Source organism: Epinephelus fuscoguttatus, linkage group LG11, assembly GCF_011397635.1.
Source record: "Epinephelus fuscoguttatus linkage group LG11, E.fuscoguttatus.final_Chr_v1".
NCBI lineage: Eukaryota > Metazoa > Chordata > Actinopteri > Perciformes > Serranidae > Epinephelus > Epinephelus fuscoguttatus.
In genome coordinates, this window is record NC_064762.1 from 22,945,927 (window position 1) to 22,963,936 (window position 18,010).

The window sequence follows — 18,010 nt, forward strand, 5'->3', positions numbered from 1 at the left end:
AAGAAAAAAAACCTCAGGCCTCTGCTGTTGCGATTTTGACCTTATGAACGTTATGAAAGTGCAAGACTAAAACACCCAAGTACCAACTCATGTTATCACAAGCCACCATACAAGAACTCTGCATAATAAAATGCGGTCTAAAATGACCAAATATTCAGTTTCACCTGGATATATATAGTCAAAGAAAGGTAGGGTCCATGGCATTTACACTGCTTTACGAAAGGATGGGACAACTACTCACTGCTCAGTACTCCCTGATGGCAGTGACCCGTCCCAGCAGAAAAATGCGCCATGCCACACCACAAAAACTGCTCAGGAACGGCCTGAGGAACATGACAAAAAGCTCAAGGTGTCGACCTGGCCTCCAAATCACCCACACCTCAATCTGATTGAGCATCTTGGGACGTGCTGGTAGCCCACCTCACAAGTGACAGGTCTCAAATGATCCGAAGCCGAGACAAGTTTGATACAGGGAGGCCCCACCGTGGATTAGGGGTACCTCTGAGGTACCAGCACACCCCATGGATGCTATATCAGATTTGGATCTGGGGAATCTGAAGGCCAGGTCGATGCCTTTAGCTTGTCGTCACATTCCTTGGGACATTCCTGAGCAGTTTCTGCAGTGTGGCATGGTGCATTGTCCTGCTGGGGGGCCACTGCCACTGGGGAGTTCTGCAGCCATGAGGAGAGCTACTTGATCTGTAGAGGTGTTTGGATGGGTCGAGCGAATGATTGTTACACACTTCAGTGGTTCTAATTTTTTGGGCTGATTGGTGTATAGGGCAATGATACTCAACTTACTTCCTGTGGGTCAGATAGGGTGCTCGGTGGCCCACTGCCTATTTTCTAATTCACAATATAAATGAACTGATTTACACTTTCTTTTCTTGCACGTTGAATGTAAATAAAGTGCCCAAGTGCTTTACAAAAATAATCAAAACAGGGCTTGTTGGGGAGGTCTGGGCTAATTATTCATATATTCATTATTAATACTTGTTTAATAACGGGTCCCTGGCCTCCTGTCATTTTGCAAGTGGCCCGCAGGCAAAGCAAGTTGAGTATTCCTGATTTAGAGAGTTGCAAATGAGTTAAGAAGGCAGTGATTTTAGACTGAGCTTCAGAATCTGATGCCATCTTTTGATACCTGATGCTTTGGTTGCATTTAACTCAAAAAGGTATGAAGGTTAAATACTGTGGGACATGTGAGACAAACCCTAAACAGTGAGGCATATTTGAAAAAGATTTGTGTTTAATGACAAAAATGAAGGGGGAACACATCCTTCAGTCCATCCAGTGCGTCAGGATGTTACTGTACAGAGGGAGGAGTTGTAGAGTCTGTTCACACACAGAGAGGTCAGTCCGGGGAGAGCATCTGCCTCTCACTTTGAAGGGGTAAACTAACAATAAAAAAAAAATATATATCCAGAAAAACTATAAAAGGGAAAATGTACAACAGGGTTTGCAGTGAAACAGCTGGAGCCACACATGAGGCAGAGGTAGGCTGATTGTGGTGCACTCCTCTCCTCTGGGTAAAGTCCTCATAACAAGGACTGTCTCTGTATTGCCGTGGTATGCTCTTCTGCAGCGTGTCCTCCTCCTCCTCCTCCTGCTGCTGCTGCTGCTGCTGCTGCTGCTGCTATACCACGGCGTACTGCTGATACAGCAGCTCCCGGATCTTATAGTAGTCGTCACACAGGCAGCCTTCCAAGCCAATGCGTCCGGCCTCCGTCTGGACAAAGAGTACGAAGATGCGCAGGTCATACGGGTTCATTCATTAACACGTTGTACAACATGGTTTCACTTTTAAACATAAGTGAACACACCCTGTACGGCTCAGCGCTGACCTCTAAAGTAAATATGCTTCCAATTCTTTCCCACAGATGCTCAGACTTGGGATTTAAATGTCTAATGAAGCGGTCCACTTCAAGTTTTCCCATTTAAATAGCACGCACGCACGCATGCACGCACGCACGCACGCACGCACGCACTCCTTTAAAAGTCTCAGTTCTCTTTGATTTCATTTTCTGGGTTGCGGCTATTTTAAGTTCTTGTCAATTATGCATTTTGTTGTTGGTATCCTGGCTCACTCCTACTTTTCCTTTTACTTTGGTTGTTAAGTTCTGCCTGTGATTTTTTTTCTTGAGCATTTCTTTTGAGGTGATGTTTTCATATGCCACTGGGGTTTTTTATCCTACTTATGCAGGCTGCATTTGTTTCTCTTTGTGTTTAATGTTCCATTTTGTGTTACATACTGGTTTCTTATCTTATAGTGTGTAAGTAAATCAACCGTAACCTCGAAACCATCAAGAACCACACTTCTTTATTTGATAATTCACCTAAAATTGGAGATAAGACGCTGTTAATTAGATTTGCCCTGTGGGGTTCAGGTTCTGATTTTTACATAACCTGACTTTGTTGGTAAATCCTTATTACCCTTAATCCTACCAGTCATCAAACTACAGTAACTACAGTATATTCCATTGTATACAACACTACTTAAAAAGGAATATTCAACATCCAAAATTACCCTTTTCATATCAGTTACTCACCCTGTGTTACACTGATTACATGAGGAAAACTACTATTTTCTCACATGCCTCCATGGTAAACGCAGAATCCAAAAATAGAGAAATTTCTTGATGAATTTAAGTCATAGTGGTCAACATTTAATAACAGCAAAACTATATCAAAACAACGGTTTACAAACTCTCACACAACTCATGCAGTGTAATCCAATTCTCATTTATCCAGTCATATGCTCAGTACTTCCCAACAGACGGCCCTTTCTGATGGGGAACTGAACTAGAAGTAAAAGTTATCTGTGCTCTTTTTACTTCGAAATATCTACACTGATCTGTGCAATCATGTCTATGTATTATTATATCTTACAATCAATCACTCAGGCGCAATATCAGTATTGTTAAACTGTCTAATATCTATACTTCCATCAGCCACTCAGTCTGTCTCTTTATTATATTCTGCTTCTTTTTGATGCTTCCTTATTATATTGTTTTGTGTTTTTATACTGTTTGCTCTTTGTTTTTGTACAGTTTACTTATCTTAACATATATATATATATATATATATATATATATATATATATATATATATATATATATATATATATGTAGACAAAAACAGTAATTTTGCTCATTGAATATGGGAGCTGCTGGTCTACCGCTGCCTTGATCAGTTAGATTGCTTGTTATTGTGTGATCTTGGTGTTTTAAATGGTTAGTTCAGATTCACCAAAGTCACACAATAACACAAACTACTGATCGAGGCAGCGGTAGACCAGCAGCACCTGTGTTCAGCGAGGTAAAATTACAGTTTGACACAAGCCGAGTAACTCACATACAAATGGTCATTTGGAAGGTGACATATTCCTTTAACTGCATTGCTAACAATGTGTTTTTCCCTGCCAATACTACTTATCACACAGAGAAATACGCTCACATACAATAGCTACCTCTGCCTGTGTTTCTCCAGACTCCAGACTAAGCTGCTGTGTTTCTTGCTCCGTCTAAAATAACCTGCACTGATCGGTGCTGCTTGCTCGGGATGCACAATCCATCATCAAACAAAGGGAGAAGCTCAATGTGTCACACTGCTTTACAACAATATTAGTATGTCTTGTGGGAACAATTTTTAGATGTGCATCACTACCTCTGATGGCCCTCAGTAGAGAATCTAAGGCAATAAATACTCTCATCATTAGAAATGTATGAGATTCTGTGCCTATTTGTTGCAGCGGTGAATTATTGTTGGGTTGTTTCTGGAGCTTTAACGGGTACAATAGAAGTTTCTGAAGACAACAGACAGGGATGTGAAAGCATGTATTTTAGTGATGATTCAAAGGCATCTTTAAATTTGTTGGACACTTAATTCTTTTAAGTGTTTTGAACAGGCCCTTTTAAATTTATATGATTTTAATTTAATTAAAACACTGGCAATTTATCAACTACCCAACTCATCTGCACATAAACCTAAAATATGAATCAATTTGGGATAAAACTAGAAGCTCCACATTTTGATTGTTTTTTTTTTTTTTGGCGAGAAACCAGCCCATGCCATATGTCATCTGCACTGGCTACTCTCCCTGTCGAGGACTAGTGTTGCAGGGAGCTCAGGGATGGCATGCTCACTGAACCAGTGGGAAATCAACTCACCCTGCGGACGGCCACCATGTTGTTGCATACCAGCACTCCTCCCACAAACTCGGCCTGGATGCCCTCTCTCAGCAGGACCTGCTTGAAGTCAGACAGGCGAGGCTCGTTGATGAACACCGACTGATGCCCTGGAATCTGGAGGGAGAGCGGCAGAGAGCGCCAATCAGACTGAGCGCTGTCTGAATTGCTTTTATGCCCTTGTGGACACATACTGGTGGAATCATGTTACAACCCCATCTTAATCAGAGTCCCATGTTGAGTGATTAACTCCTCTCTGTGAGTCATGTTGAGCAACCTGTCTCCCAGCCTCCTCCTGGAGTTTTCGTGCACCGGCTGCAGCAGCTGACGGGATGTAAAGGTCATCTGTTGCCTGTACTATTTCATTAACTATTAGTCATCTGCATGACTGCAAGGACTCTTAAAATGAGGTTACCTGTTTTGTTCATAGTTGCTTCAATTACATGTTTGACCTTCACTGTACAGAATGATGTATGTGCAGAGTTTGACACCAGAAGGCTGTTTTCACATTAATCTACTAAATGGGGGAAAGTTCCTTCCCGCTCATCTTAAATCTGAGTTTACATGGAGGCCAATCATGGTCCCATAGGTGTAGATTTTCAGGGGTGACACAGTGTACTTCATTATTTTACACACGTGCATTTGTCCCTTCTAATAAAAACATGAAAGTAGCTGAAGTCTTTTATTTTGTAGGACCACTAGAAAGTGACTAATGACTTTAGTTTTGAAGGACTGCTTGAACACTACTCATAGACGCTACAGTATGCCTCTGGTAAAGCAAGTGCTACTGCAGGACGAGTCCTGGTGGAGGACTGGTGAAAACACGGCAGGAGCTCCAACATAGCCGTAATTAGCAAGAGAATAAAATAATAAAGTCGTGTATCTTTTAGCATTTCCTGACAGTCCATAGGCTACTGTAGGCTCTAGTTGTTTTGTCCTATAAAGGTTTAGGCATCTTCATTTGACTGGCAGCTCTGTCAATGTCTCCGTGTCTCTCAGAGACCTGATGCTGGGTTATGTGTCTGTCCGACTGTCTGAATTTCATGTAATGCACAGCAGACTGTAGGGCAGATCGATTTTTTCTTAAGATAATATGACTTAATTGTTGAGTTCTCAGAGAACACACATATGTAAGATATGATTTTTGAGTGTGCAGAATGTTTAGAACATGAGCGGACATCTTGCTGAAACACAAGCTATTAAAGTCCAGAGATGCAGACATGAAAGAGGGGGCGCCCAGTGGCTCAGCGGGTAGAGCAGGCACCCTGTATAATGGCAACATACTTGCCACAGCGGCCACAGGCTTGACTCCAGCCTGCAGCCTTTTACTGTATGTCGTCCCCCCATCTCTCCCCACTTGACACTTCAAACTGTCCTGTCATTAAAGGCAAAAAGCCCCCCAAAAATAATCTTTAGACATGAAAGAGGAGGGAAAAGTATGCCTACATGTGTGTTGACTCAGCAGGGATAACATTAAATGAGAGAAGTTGATCTACAGGAGAATAAATGCTCAAAACAGCCCCCCCCCCCCCCCAACGTTGAAGCAAAACCTACACCCTTGCATGGTCCAATAACTTGCATTAAGGTGTCATCCAGTGAGAATCTGCCTCTAATTAAAGTGGGAGACATCTTGTGACCAGCACTTAAACTTCTGAAATGAAAATCTTTGCATATTCATAGATTGAGGATTTGCATCAGGGAGAAGGAGTAGATGTAATTTTTATCGCGGTAATTAAAATCTTTTAGTGGAGAAAGAGACAAATTATTATTCCAAGCAGCTGTGGAGAGAATCTTTAAGCTTACTAGCAAAAAATATGACATTTAATTTTCACACATTTCCCCAAACCCCTCAACTAATATTCAGAAATAATATGTTATTGCTGCAAATTTGCTGTGTTCCCAGCCTCACCTCGTGTGGAGGCAGTGGCTCCAGCGTGGGAATGACATCGCTCTCCTCAGACACCTCCTTCTCGTCTTCCCCAAACAGGTTCTTCATGGCGCGCTGTGCTGCCACCGCCGTGGCATTCTGGTCGATGCCGAGATCGGTGGCGACCTCCATGGCCATCTCGGCGCCCTCCTCCGACTCGTCTTTGACGCCCTCCTCCAGCATCACGCCTGTGTCCACCTTCACCACGCGCATGTCCAGCACGCCGTCGATCCAGGCGAGCTCCGTGTCTTTGGCCTTGCAGAACTGCAGGGAGCTCACCAAGGAGTCTTTCAAGCGCACCTTTGCAATGACAAGATGAGACAAGATGAGGACATGGGATCCTCATGGAAGCTTTATGCTTTGCTCAATAAATCAGCCTTACAGCTGTTAACTTATTGGCTCAGTTGCTATGGAGATAACAAAGACAGATTTATCAGGTTTTACTATTTCACAGAAGAATATTTCAGACTTTTGAATCTACAGAACACATTAAAGCTCCACTACAGCAGAGTTACTTCCAGTTTTTTGGTTAACATTCTTTCTCAAACAGAGAATGGGATTGTGGTCAATAGTCAGACATAATCCATTACCATGGCAACCAGATTATTGTTTTAGCGTATGTGTCAAGGCAATATTGCATGGACAGTGATAGCAGTCTCTCTAACACTGGTCATGAGATAGAGGATTTTCGACAACCTCCTTCACCTGGAGGAAATACGAATGAATAAGAATCTTTTGTTAGCTTCTGAATGACGACTGCTTGACGGAAACACCACCTAAATTAAGAGTTTTGATAGCCAGAAACCAGAGAAGTAAGTCTCAAACTTGTGATGTCATCAAGTATAAAGTGTGGAGCTGCTCCACAGACAATAAATGGGAGCCTGATTTGTTTATTTTCTTTTTTATACCCAAATTAGCTTTATGTTATTGTAGTGTTCTCAGTCATAAAACAGAAAATGTACCCATATACTCAGATCATTCCCCTGGGTGCTCTCAGTGTCATTTATAAGAGCTTTCTCAATTTACTTTCTGTGGAGCAGCTCCAGAGATTTAGCATTCTTGTTTTGGGGTTCGGGAGAGAGTTGTTCATGTTTACTTATATTTTTGGACTGTCTTAGACCATAGGAATAACATGTATGATATTTAAAAATGGGCATAGCTCCCCTTTAACTTTTTAACCGACAGTTAATGCAGGCAACTACTTTGTTTGCTAGTTTCTGTAACACCAACAAGTTAATAAAATATAATAAAATCAATAATTATTTCCTGTCAGTTTTTAATGAGCTTTGCTAAGTAAGTTAGTCATACTGTATATTGGCTACTTTGTATCAAACAGAGCTTCAGCTGTGGGGTTTCATCTCCCTGTTGGCATTTATTTTGCCAGTACCATCTGGTCTGTAGATGTTAAGTTGCCCATATTAAAGAAACTTAATAAAAAAGTTTTACAGTGTTATGCTGGGTCCAAAAACTGAAGAAACAATCCCACACAATCCCAAAACACATCTCACTGTCTTGTTTTGTCTGTGACTCGCCACACAACCCAAACTACACTCTATATGCGCTGCAGGTGTTGCCAGTAAAGAGATACATTCAGTGGCACATCTGCTCTGCAAATGGTCCACATCAGTCTTCAACGTAGCCAAAATAGTTAAGTTAACTAGCTAGCTCACAACGATGTTTATCGGTTTTGCTGCTCCGGTGCAAAGAGGCAGGACAGTGCAGCTTTGCAAGCTTGGAGGATGGCAAATTTGCAGCTTCTACTAGAGTCATTCGTCATCTTCCTGTTTTAACAACAACGTTATTTTTGTTACTTTGAGCAAAAAATGAATTTATTAGTCAAAAAAATATATGGCGACCAGTGCGGCTAATTAACGTCGTCAGAAAATGACTCAGGAAAATATAAAATATTATAAAAATGCCAAAATACACTGGAGTGGGGCTTGAAACCCTAACCCTAGCAGGCAAAAGAGGAAAACTAATAAGCTTTGATAAAAAACATGTCTTTTCTGAGCTGACCTGGTAGATGTGTGTTTCACTGGTGGCATCCACAGTCTCCTGTAGCTTGGGCGTGTAGACTTTGATGTCCTTGCTGAAAGCCTTGCAGGACTCAGCCAGGTCAAGACTGGCTTCCGGCGGCCCGTGAACGATCACCAGCTGTCTGGGCTTCATCTGATTAATAATCTTCTTGATGGAGTCGCCATCAGAGCGACCTTCGTAGTCGATGTAGGTTACCCTCGCTCTGTAGGGGAATGAAGGCGGGATAAAGCTTTTTAACATTGTTAAACACCAGCACAGATGAGATTTCTTGATAGACTTGTAATTTATACAAAGAGGTTTGCTGAGTGGACATAAGGTGCTTTCCAACAACGCTTAGCCTCAGTTACGCTCTTTCACACCTGGAGACCATCCAGAACACCACAGCACTGAACTGATCAGCTGCAGTAGCAGAGTAAAAGGGAGGCGAGAAATACTGGGAGCTTAAACCTGCAGAGTTCTTGTCACAGAGAGAATCACTGACCTAATTTCAAGATTCTCAATACTGGAGATGCATTTGGTGGGAACAACAGAGAGATCCTGGTCCATGGGCTCGTCCCCGTTGGTTAACCCAGATTCCAGTTTGTTTTTCTCCTCCTCTGTAGCTTGTAGTTCAGGAACCAGAAATTCCTCTAGCCTGTGAAAGAAAAATAATGGCCTTACACCAAAGCAGTTTTCAAGCAATTTGACTGTCTGAGACAAGTTTACATCGTTAGAATAAAATCTTGATAGTTTTGCTATGATTGTCCAGCACTCCTGTGATCACAATCATCTGCTGTAAAGCCCAGTTTAATTTGCAATGAGACGAAACTGTTTTAGAATGCTGCAGAAAAAAAAGTTGCAGCGGTGTGAACTGGCTGTTTGAGCTCGACTCAAGCCAGCTGACGGTGGCACATCATCCGATTCAACAGCCAGTTGGCGTGTAGCGAAGTCTGCTGATTGTGTCAAAATGACTCTGTCTCCATCCTCACGTATGCCGGTGTCATATGATGGGTCTGCTGCTGCTCACTGTATGTGCTTATTTCTCCTCACACACACACACGTTCTCATTGACTTGCTAACTGGCGCTGCTTACTTATATTGTGTTTTATTTTTTTCGCCGTTTCAACACTACTACAAATGCAACTGTAGCCAGTATCTCACTATCACTATCCTCATTCATATTTTAAGAAGCTACAAATTATATTCAGCCACAAAATCAGCCTGAAAAGCTGGAAATCAGAATAACAGTACAGAGAGTTGTTGCATAGAGATGATACACTGTCTCATCTAGTTGCATTGGTGTGAACCGGCAGGTGTTTTAGAACGTTGCAGTATGGCGCATTGCAAGTAGCTGCATGTTTCAACTTGTCTCGTCTTGAATCTTTGGTCTGAACTGGGCTTAAGCTGGTTATAAACTCAGTCAGTGTTTTTCTTGCCTTACAGCTTTTAGACTTGGCTCATGCAAATAGTGAAGTTCAATGACTTGAAAATTGTCAACAACTAACAGGTGTGCTCTCTTCAGCACCAAACAGGAAGCAGGAAACCGGGCACACTGTAAGCACGGACGAGACTCAGAAAAAGGCTCTTTTGTACTGTGGAAAAGGAGGAGAATCTGGTGGAGCTGTGGAGTGACCAAGAGTAAGAGTTTAACTCTAACTTAAGGGTGTATCTGATCCATCAACCTGCACTTATTTTAGTGTGAAATATTAATTTTTGAAATGGTTTGCCACTCATTTCCAGGTCCTCCTCCCGCTAAAATAGCGCAGCTAACCACCGGAGGCTGGTGGCAAGTTGAAGCGGCAAAATCCAAAAAGGTTGTACACAAACACAGTTTATCTTTATGGATTATATTGATGCTGAATTGTGTTTCTAGTGTACTGTGTTTTTTCCAGACACATAAGGAACTATTAATATGTCACATTTCTTAAAGGAAGTTTGGAGTGATACTTTCCACCAGGATCAGGATGGAAAATAATCTAAAAAGGAATCTAGTCATTAGTGACCCTTCAAGATGCCAAGTCTTTGTAAAATCTTAAATGTAACTAAAAAAGTCACACTGTCTTTAGCAGTGAGTCTTTTAAACGTCTTCTAGTGCAGTGGTTCCCCACTGGTCCAGCCACGAGGTCCAGATTTCTCCTTGGTCATTAGTTTAAGGTCCACACAGTTTAATCTATTCTTAATCTATTCAGCATCATACTTGTATGTTGTCGAGCAAGTTTGCTGTCTCTGTCAAGTAGTGGTCTGTTAGTACTCGCTATACAGCAGGAAATGGCACTTCAAAATAAAAGCTATGTACTGAAAATTCACTGTAATTCAAAATAAAATGTGTTTTTTGTTACAAAAAGTCACTTGCAGTCTACTCTGAAAGGACCGCAACCCACTTTTGGACCGCAACTCACCAGTTGGGAACCAATGTTCTAGTGTAAGGTAGGCATTATTGTTAATGACAGCAAATACAGGTCAGTGTAGTTTCTCTGTATCCTCTGATGTGTAACCTTATGTTCATGTTTCTGTGTTGTACTACCTGATGATTTCTCCATACTCGTCCCATTTGATTCTCTCTTCATGTGTGGGGAACATTGGATAAGACTTTTTGGCTTGTTTGAAGAAGCTGCCTTTACGGCTCCCCTCGCTCTTCATCATCAGGTCGTGGTGTTTGGTCTTCACTGCAGCTGGCTGATCCAGATCGTCATCCATATCACTCTCGTCACTCGAGTCTACATCCACCCTGCAGGCGTATGAAATAAAAATCAGCTGCGTATATACGAGTCAACAACTGGTTTTTGTTGATTTGAGTATAAATGTTGTCTCAAAGTATCATGACTCATCTCCCACTTGCAGATTTCCATTTAAATAGCCTGTTTTAAATATGCAATCTAGAGCACCATTTGCATTTCTGTTGGCTTTTTACAGAATTTCCTGTTTTAGCTTTTAACAGACTGTTAAATTGTATGAATCAAATGCTTTGTTCCACCAACAGGCATGAAAGAGACATCCAACCGTCGAGTACTCGGAAGACCCGTCTCTATTTCTACTTACTCTTTTGCTTGTTCAAGTTTTTTAGCTGCTTCTTTCTTTACTTTCTCCTTTTCAAGGTATTCTTCCAGCTCCTTGCCTTCCAGCTTCACTCTCTTCCTCACCTGTCATCAGGAGAAAAATGAAAGATGGATATGGTGCAAATGATAGGATGACACATTTTGTTGTTCCCTCAGCTGGGGTCTGAATGTGAGAGACAGGAGCTTCCCGTGGGGCAAATGCTGCAGGAAGAGATAAACCCAAACCCTCTGTCATGGTTAATCAGCATCGTGACTGCTGGTCTCACCTCCAGATCCAGCATCGTCTCTCCAGGGTTGTCGATGAGGTAGCGGGCCAGGGTTCCAGGAGTAGTGCGGTAGGTCAGGATGACGGAGTTTTTGGCGTCTTGGCACCACTGGATGAAGAGTTCTCTGGAAAATCCAGACTCGAGGTCTGGCTGGCTGCAAAGCACCACCTTGGGGCTGGGAACCCGGGCCAGGTCTGCCAGACTGTGGCACAGGGTCAAGTGACGGAACTGGAAGGGGTTGTTTCTCTTGTCCTCAAAACACCTCATGAGCTTGTCACTCATCCACTCCACCTGCAGAGAGACAGTCGATTAACAGTCATGACTGGTGAAAAGCAATTTTATGCACAGGGTTCCCACACATTCTACCAATTAATTTCAAAAATATTTCCATACTATTTTTACCCTATGACTCCATTTAAATAGTTTAAGATAGGTTGACCAATATAGCCACACAGCCATAGTTTGTTAACTGAAGGTGCTTTCTACTTGCTAGTTAGACATTCCTGCCATATGCCCACTGCCAATAGACAAGACGTGCACATGCTGGTACTTTGCAAAACGTCAAGGCCGCACCCCTTTTTGGGGCATAGAAAACCAAAGATCATAGAGACGGATTATAGCTTTGATTTTGAGTGTGAACGCCTTGGTTAACCTGCTAAACAACGGCTATTCAGCATCTCCCTGTTTCTCTCCTAATGTGACAGCAGGACTGACGCAATGCTGGTCTGGTCTGTGTGTATCATGTGACAATTCTACAATCATGCAACACAGCACTAAATTTGGAATTAGTAACACTAGGAACACATTTGTGATTTTCATGAGCACCTTTTAAACAATACCCTGACAATATATTCAAGACTTTTTAAAACATTCAGTCAATGTCAAACCATTTCCAAACCTAAAAACAATTCTTCTCATTTCAAAACTTTCCACAAGGTGTTTTATGCACGTGTGTAATCCCAAGTGGTTTGATCAACCACTTGGGATGCACTTTTTCTGACATAATAACATCTTGTCACAATTTTTCTTATCATAGATAAATTTATAGACATATATAAATGCCCAAAATAATATGCTGTCAACACCAGACAAACCAAATACCCACCCAATCAACGAATATCCAAACAGTTAAATATTCGGTTTCAGCCCTTATAATTTGCTGTTACACCGCTAAATCAATGGTACTAAAAATATTATTGTGAACATTTATTGTATCTGCCAAATAAAATGCTGCCAAGATCAAAATCGGAACAAATATCATAATAAAAAACAGTGATTGATACCTGGGACTTTGAGAACTCCACCACATTATAGCTGACATTGTTCAGCAGAGCTAGTGGGTAGACTCCAAGCCCAGCATCCTTTGTCCTCCAGATCTGGTCCAGGAGCTGAGCCAGCTCCAACACACGCCCAGCTGTATCCACGGCAATGAGGACATTACCGTCACCGCGAAGGGTCTCCATTACATTTGCTGCGAGTAAAGAAAAATATAAGAATATCAATGGAATATCTCTGTACAATATACACGGCATATTTTTTTTTTGTACTTTGTACTGTGAACCTCTGTTGTTGTCTTGAACAATTTTGCACATTTCTGCACAAACTGCCACCTCTAAAAGCTGCACTGCTCTTTCATTTTTATTCAGATATATTGTATTTATTTGTCTAGTGTCTTTTTTAGTTTTACAAAAATAGAAGAGAGGCTAAGAAGAACAAAAATGTAAGGGACACAAGGGAATATGTCATGCAGTTTAACCCTTGTTACACATAAATGCTAAAAGTTTGAGATGCAAGAATCTGAAACACAACAAATTATCCTGTTGTTTTTCACACAGTATTAAACAAAAATAACAATAAGAGGACTTTAAAAGACAAGTTGCTCCTTTGAATTTCAATTTTGATGTTGAAACAATACATGATTACATGCTTCACTTGTTAGACCAGTGGGACAAATGACTGCAATATTTTCTAAATGATTACTAACTCCATTGCATAAATATAATGTAAACACATAAATTACCACTACTATTAAGTCTTGTGAAGATTACTTACTGAGAAGCAGCTCATCTCTTTGTTTGCGACGTGGCTGTACATATGTAGCATTAAAGGAGTCTGTGATAAGTAAATTAGGACGACTAATGCTCTCCAAGGTGCAGCCGTTAAGGTGTCTGGAATAAAAAGACAAAATCAAACAGGGAATGAATTAACAGCCAAATAAAAAAAACTAATTCCATTTCATATTAAAGTTCTGTCTGTGCTCACATCTCTCTCTTGTGGTTGAAGTCCACAGCGTAAACAATCTCCTCCTCTCCGTCTTTCACAATTTTCCAAATAGTACCTCCAATCATGTGACCAGCTGGGAGAGGAGTGATGGAAAGACCGTGTCCTTTCCCTGTCAGGTAAAAGTAAAGATATGAAACACTTTAGTAGCTGTGATACAATAAATGGCGGTGACTCCTCCTATACGTGTCTGCAACTAACTCACCTTTCAGATTGACAATCTGAGAGTATTTTAACTGCTGGATTTTATCAAAAGCGCTGTCCACATCGTCGAGGGTGAACAGTGTGAAATCTTCACTGTTGTTTCGTGACTGAGTGGAAAGAAGGAAAGGATTAAGAAATCAATGCTAATCATGCGATCAAGCTCTATTAATAAATGACTTCACATGCATGACATTTCCCATTCCCTCTTCTTACTTGGTATAGATCATACATGAACATTTGCCCCATCTTGTAGACAGGGATCGTAGCATAGATAGTGCAGTTCAGACCCAGTTTCCCCACAGCATATGGCAGAGCTCCCAGGTGTATGGGGTCAGGGTGGGAGAGGAGCACGGCATCGACCTGATGAACATACCTGGCGGGGAAAGTGGACATCACACTTGTTTTAAGTCACAGAAAAAATAGAAAGTGAGGTTATTAGACAATGGATACCAATAGTTACCGTTTCATTGCGTCAATGATGTCCATTGAGAAGTTCTCATCCCAGCCACAGTCCAGGAGGAAGCGGAATTCATCCACCTGCAGCAGGTAACAGAGGGCAGACTCCTCCTGAACCCCTGACACGGCTGTCAGCTTGATAATGGACGTCATTTTTCTTCAGTTGTTTCTCTGAAAGTACAATTAAGTTGGCATGAGGTTATGCTAGCTGCTCTAATACAATGGCTTGGATCATTGAATCCAATCACTGTCATTAACAACAAAACAAACAAAAACATGGATCGATATTGAATTGAAATGGTACCAGACAACAGTTGCGTAAATGAAAGATGCGACTGGCTCCTCCAGAAGTAAGTAAATTACAAGTAATTAAAAGAAATGACAGTTTGGTTGCTAGCCACAGCTAAGTCGCTCTAGCATAGCAACAACGCTAACAAAGTACCCGGCAAAGTCCATTTAGTTAGCATGCTAGCTACATTTAGCTTGTGGATGCGAGTGGCTTGTATCGACAGAGGAAGGTGCAACGTACCAATAAATATGTGATAATATAAATTTCCTCTCGTTGAAACAGAAACACAAAAAATGGTTTGCTATAATTCCAACGTTAAGACATTTTGGCTAGCGTTTTTAGTACACACTTGACTGGCGGACATGTTTGCCGCTGCATCATGTGTGAAAGGTCACAGGAGCGTACCAAATTTTGAGGTGTCAATACAAAATAATTTTATGACAAAACAGCGAATACTTATTTTATCGCACTGTATTTTAATACACATACTTAGATATTTCGAATTAATATGTTGTAACTCATATTATAATCCACAATAGCCAATACGGTAATAATAGTTGTTTTTATTGGTCAAGTAACACCGTCGTGTTTTCCATAGTTGGTAGAGTCCAATGTCCTCTGCTTGGTGAGTGAAGAGCTGAAGGCCACGGCTTGGTGTAAACAGAAGGTAATATTTTACATATTACAACAGCTTGTCTCTTCATTATTGCATTTATTGTACTGTAACATGTTACCTGTTCTAAACACAAAGTAATTATTGCAACCGAGAAACCATTCTCGACGAAAACCTGACAGCTTAGACTGTTGCTAATGCTAGCTAGCTAGCAAACCGATTAGCCAGTCAGTGGTTGTGGTGCAGAAAGTTTGGGTCGAAGTAGGTAAGACAGCTGTATCTCCAGCATTTGTAGCTCCATTTTATGGGTATCTGCAGTTAAATGGTGAAATGATACATACATAGTTTGAGATAATTGTTGTGCTATACTCGCTGCCGTTATGTATAAGGCAGAGCTGCTTAGATAAGTCAATTTATCAGGATTGGAGAATACCTTGACCTAATAGCAATTAGCTCAGAGCTCTGCCAGACAAACATCAGCAACAGTAATTATTCTAAACAACCTCTCACTCTCTATTATGTCCCTGTCAGCACAGAGGCTAAAAGGTGTCCACACAAATACGGTCGCACAGGACTAAAAACACGTGTTTAAATGCTGTCATTACTTATGATTTGTTATATAATTTTAGTTTTGGGTGGAGGGTGGATACATACAACCCTCTTTTTCTCGCTGTTCACAGTATACCCACCAAACAATCAAAAGTCCTTGCAATACATGTACATGTTTACCCACTTCCTCCTTGGTAACCTACCCATCTACCTAGTGGCACACCCACCTCATCTGCTAATATTAGACCACTGTGCAGACCCCAGCAAAAATCACATCATCATTTATGTTTCTTTCACTGAAAATAAAAAGCAAAATGTGCCATTCTCACTAAAATCGCAATTCCTATTGCCACAGCTGTAAAAAAAAAAAAAAAAAAAAAAATCACAATATGAGTCTTAATTTTATATACTTTATTAAATTCAGTTTTTTCACTCCGTTGTCAATTACACACAGGTCCAAACACAGACATGCACAAACAGGACCTATACATGCACTAAGTGGAGAGATGTCAGAGTGAGGGGGCTGCCCATGACAGGTGCCCCGAGCGACGTTGGGGGGGTTCAGTGCACTGATTTCAGTGTCCCTGGACTAAATCCACAGATGTTTATTTAGTGCTTCGCAGAGCAACCGATTGGATCTGGCTTAGGTTATCTGAATCAGGTTAATTGCCAAATAGGTCTTCATTTACAAGGATTTTGCTCTGGTGTATTGGTGTAGAACATAAACATAGTAAGAGAAAATTAAACTAAAAAACAAGTAGACATAAATATATGACATAATTAAGTTATAATCAAAACATAGAAAAATAAATAAATAAAAATTGTGCAGAAATGTGAAAAAAATGTACCAAGGAGTGGCAAGAAGTTATTCAGCACATGTAATAGCAAGATAATGTAATCCTGGCCTTGTGTCATGTGGGTACATTTATGTATTCAGCATGCTTTGTAATGTCAGTGTTGCACTCGTTTGTTACAATAGGCTGTCATTACCAGATCTGCACTGCAGAGAACCTACAAAAAAATGTCCTGAGTTTGACTAGTGATGTCATACTTTTTAAACTTACTTTAATGATTCCAGTCTAAACCATGTGGGGAATGATGCAGGACCATCACTGTTCTACCCAGCTTAGTCTTGGCAAGTGCTGGAAACATCATTAAGTCCAAACTGGTGGAAAAGATTTCCGCACATGCTCTGATGAAGGTCCAACAGACTGGAAGCTCAACAATAAAGTGAAACACTGCATAGATGTAAGCTTGCGTAAATCTTTTCTGCAACTGCAAGCATGTGGGGAATAAAATGTGGCAGCATCAGTCCCCTCTATCTTACTGTAAGCATAACTGTTTTAGATCAGAGTATAAAATCAGTGCCACCGAATGTGTATGACAGCGTGTCTTCTGCTTATTCCTGTAGGAACCATGGTCAACTTTGTAGCACTTGCCCGGGAGCATTGGGTGAACATCTTGGTGCCGATGGGCTTTGTGTTTGGATGGTACCTTGACAGACAGCAGGACCAGAAGCTGACGGCTTTCAGGAACAAAAGTGCTTTGTTCAGCAGGTAAGGATAAAAAGCAATCTCTCACCTAACAGTAAAGCAGGTCCCTCTAGGTTGTCAGTGAATTAAGGCTCAGGTGGTATTTGTTCCAAAGATGTTTGATAATGATTCTTCAACTTCATACCCACAGTTTAAACTAATTACTATGCATACAAGTCAGCAGAATGCAGGTGCAACACTCAGCTAATAGCTTCCCAATATACAGTTAGTCCACTTTGGAAAACCCAACCAAACATTTATTAGATGGCACCCTAAACATAAAATGTAATTTGCAGTTTTTATGTTTGACTGTGATAGCAAGCATTAAAAAAAAGGTATCTAACAGTCACTGCTCCTCTGAATGTAAGCTTGTCATCTGTTCTCTTTTAGGGAGCTGAAGCCTGGTGAGGAGGTGACCTGGAAGTAGATTCCCCCTACCTGTAATGTGTCCTGCTGTCATCTGTGGTGTGAATGACCCTCAAATCAGAATATTTAAGAAGATTCCTGTATCTCTGTTTTTGAGTTGGATCTCCCAATAATCCCAATAATTTAATTTTTTGAGTTGCATCAACTGATAATAAACATGCCCTTTCTCAACAAAATCATTTGGTACTTGATGGTGATTTTAAATACAT

General features: G+C 41.0%; 2 protein-coding genes across 2 annotated transcripts; one reads left to right on the forward strand and one right to left on the reverse strand.

Moving 5' to 3' along the window:
* Positions 1–1,191: 1,191 nt before the first annotated feature.
* On the reverse strand, positions 1,192–15,077 carry cpsf2 (cleavage and polyadenylation specific factor 2). Its single transcript, XM_049590387.1, has 15 exons — positions 14,922–15,077; positions 14,397–14,563; positions 14,150–14,309; positions 13,938–14,043; positions 13,715–13,844; positions 13,505–13,620; positions 12,736–12,923; positions 11,453–11,743; positions 11,170–11,270; positions 10,655–10,858; positions 8,633–8,785; positions 8,131–8,353; positions 6,097–6,414; positions 4,170–4,304; positions 1,192–1,729 (listed from the first exon to the last, which is right to left on the reverse strand). The coding sequence occupies exons 2-15, from the start codon at positions 14,543–14,545 to the stop codon at positions 1,637–1,639; spliced, it is 2,367 nt and encodes a 788-aa protein (XP_049446344.1). The 5' UTR covers positions 14,546–14,563; positions 14,922–15,077; the 3' UTR covers positions 1,192–1,636.
* A 173-nt stretch (positions 15,078–15,250) lies between these two features.
* On the forward strand, positions 15,251–17,977 carry LOC125897226 (NADH dehydrogenase [ubiquinone] 1 beta subcomplex subunit 1-like). Its single transcript, XM_049590388.1, has 3 exons — positions 15,251–15,348; positions 17,255–17,399; positions 17,766–17,977. Exons 2-3 carry the CDS (start codon positions 17,260–17,262, stop codon positions 17,800–17,802), a joined length of 177 nt encoding a protein of 58 aa, XP_049446345.1. The 5' UTR covers positions 15,251–15,348; positions 17,255–17,259; the 3' UTR covers positions 17,803–17,977.
* Positions 17,978–18,010: the final 33 nt, after the last annotated feature.

What these genes read in the sequence shown, in the direction of transcription:
- cpsf2 (XM_049590387.1), bottom strand. Translation starts at nt 14,545, where the DNA reads ATGACGTCCATTATCAAGCTGACAGCCGTGTCAGGGGTTCAGGAGGAG. An exon ending in ATCATTGACGCAATGAAACG is followed by an intron (nt 14,310 to 14,396) that starts GTAACTATTGGT and finishes TTTCCCCGCCAG; the next exon opens with GTATGTTCATCAGGTCGATG. An exon ending in TCATGTATGATCTATACCAA is followed by an intron (nt 14,044 to 14,149) that starts GTAAGAAGAGGG and finishes CTTTCCACTCAG; the next exon opens with TCACGAAACAACAGTGAAGA.
- LOC125897226 (XM_049590388.1), top strand. Translation starts at nt 17,260, where the DNA reads ATGGTCAACTTTGTAGCACTTGCCCGGGAGCATTGGGTGAACATCTTG. An exon ending in AAAAGTGCTTTGTTCAGCAG is followed by an intron (nt 17,400 to 17,765) that starts GTAAGGATAAAA and finishes GTTCTCTTTTAG; the next exon opens with GGAGCTGAAGCCTGGTGAGG.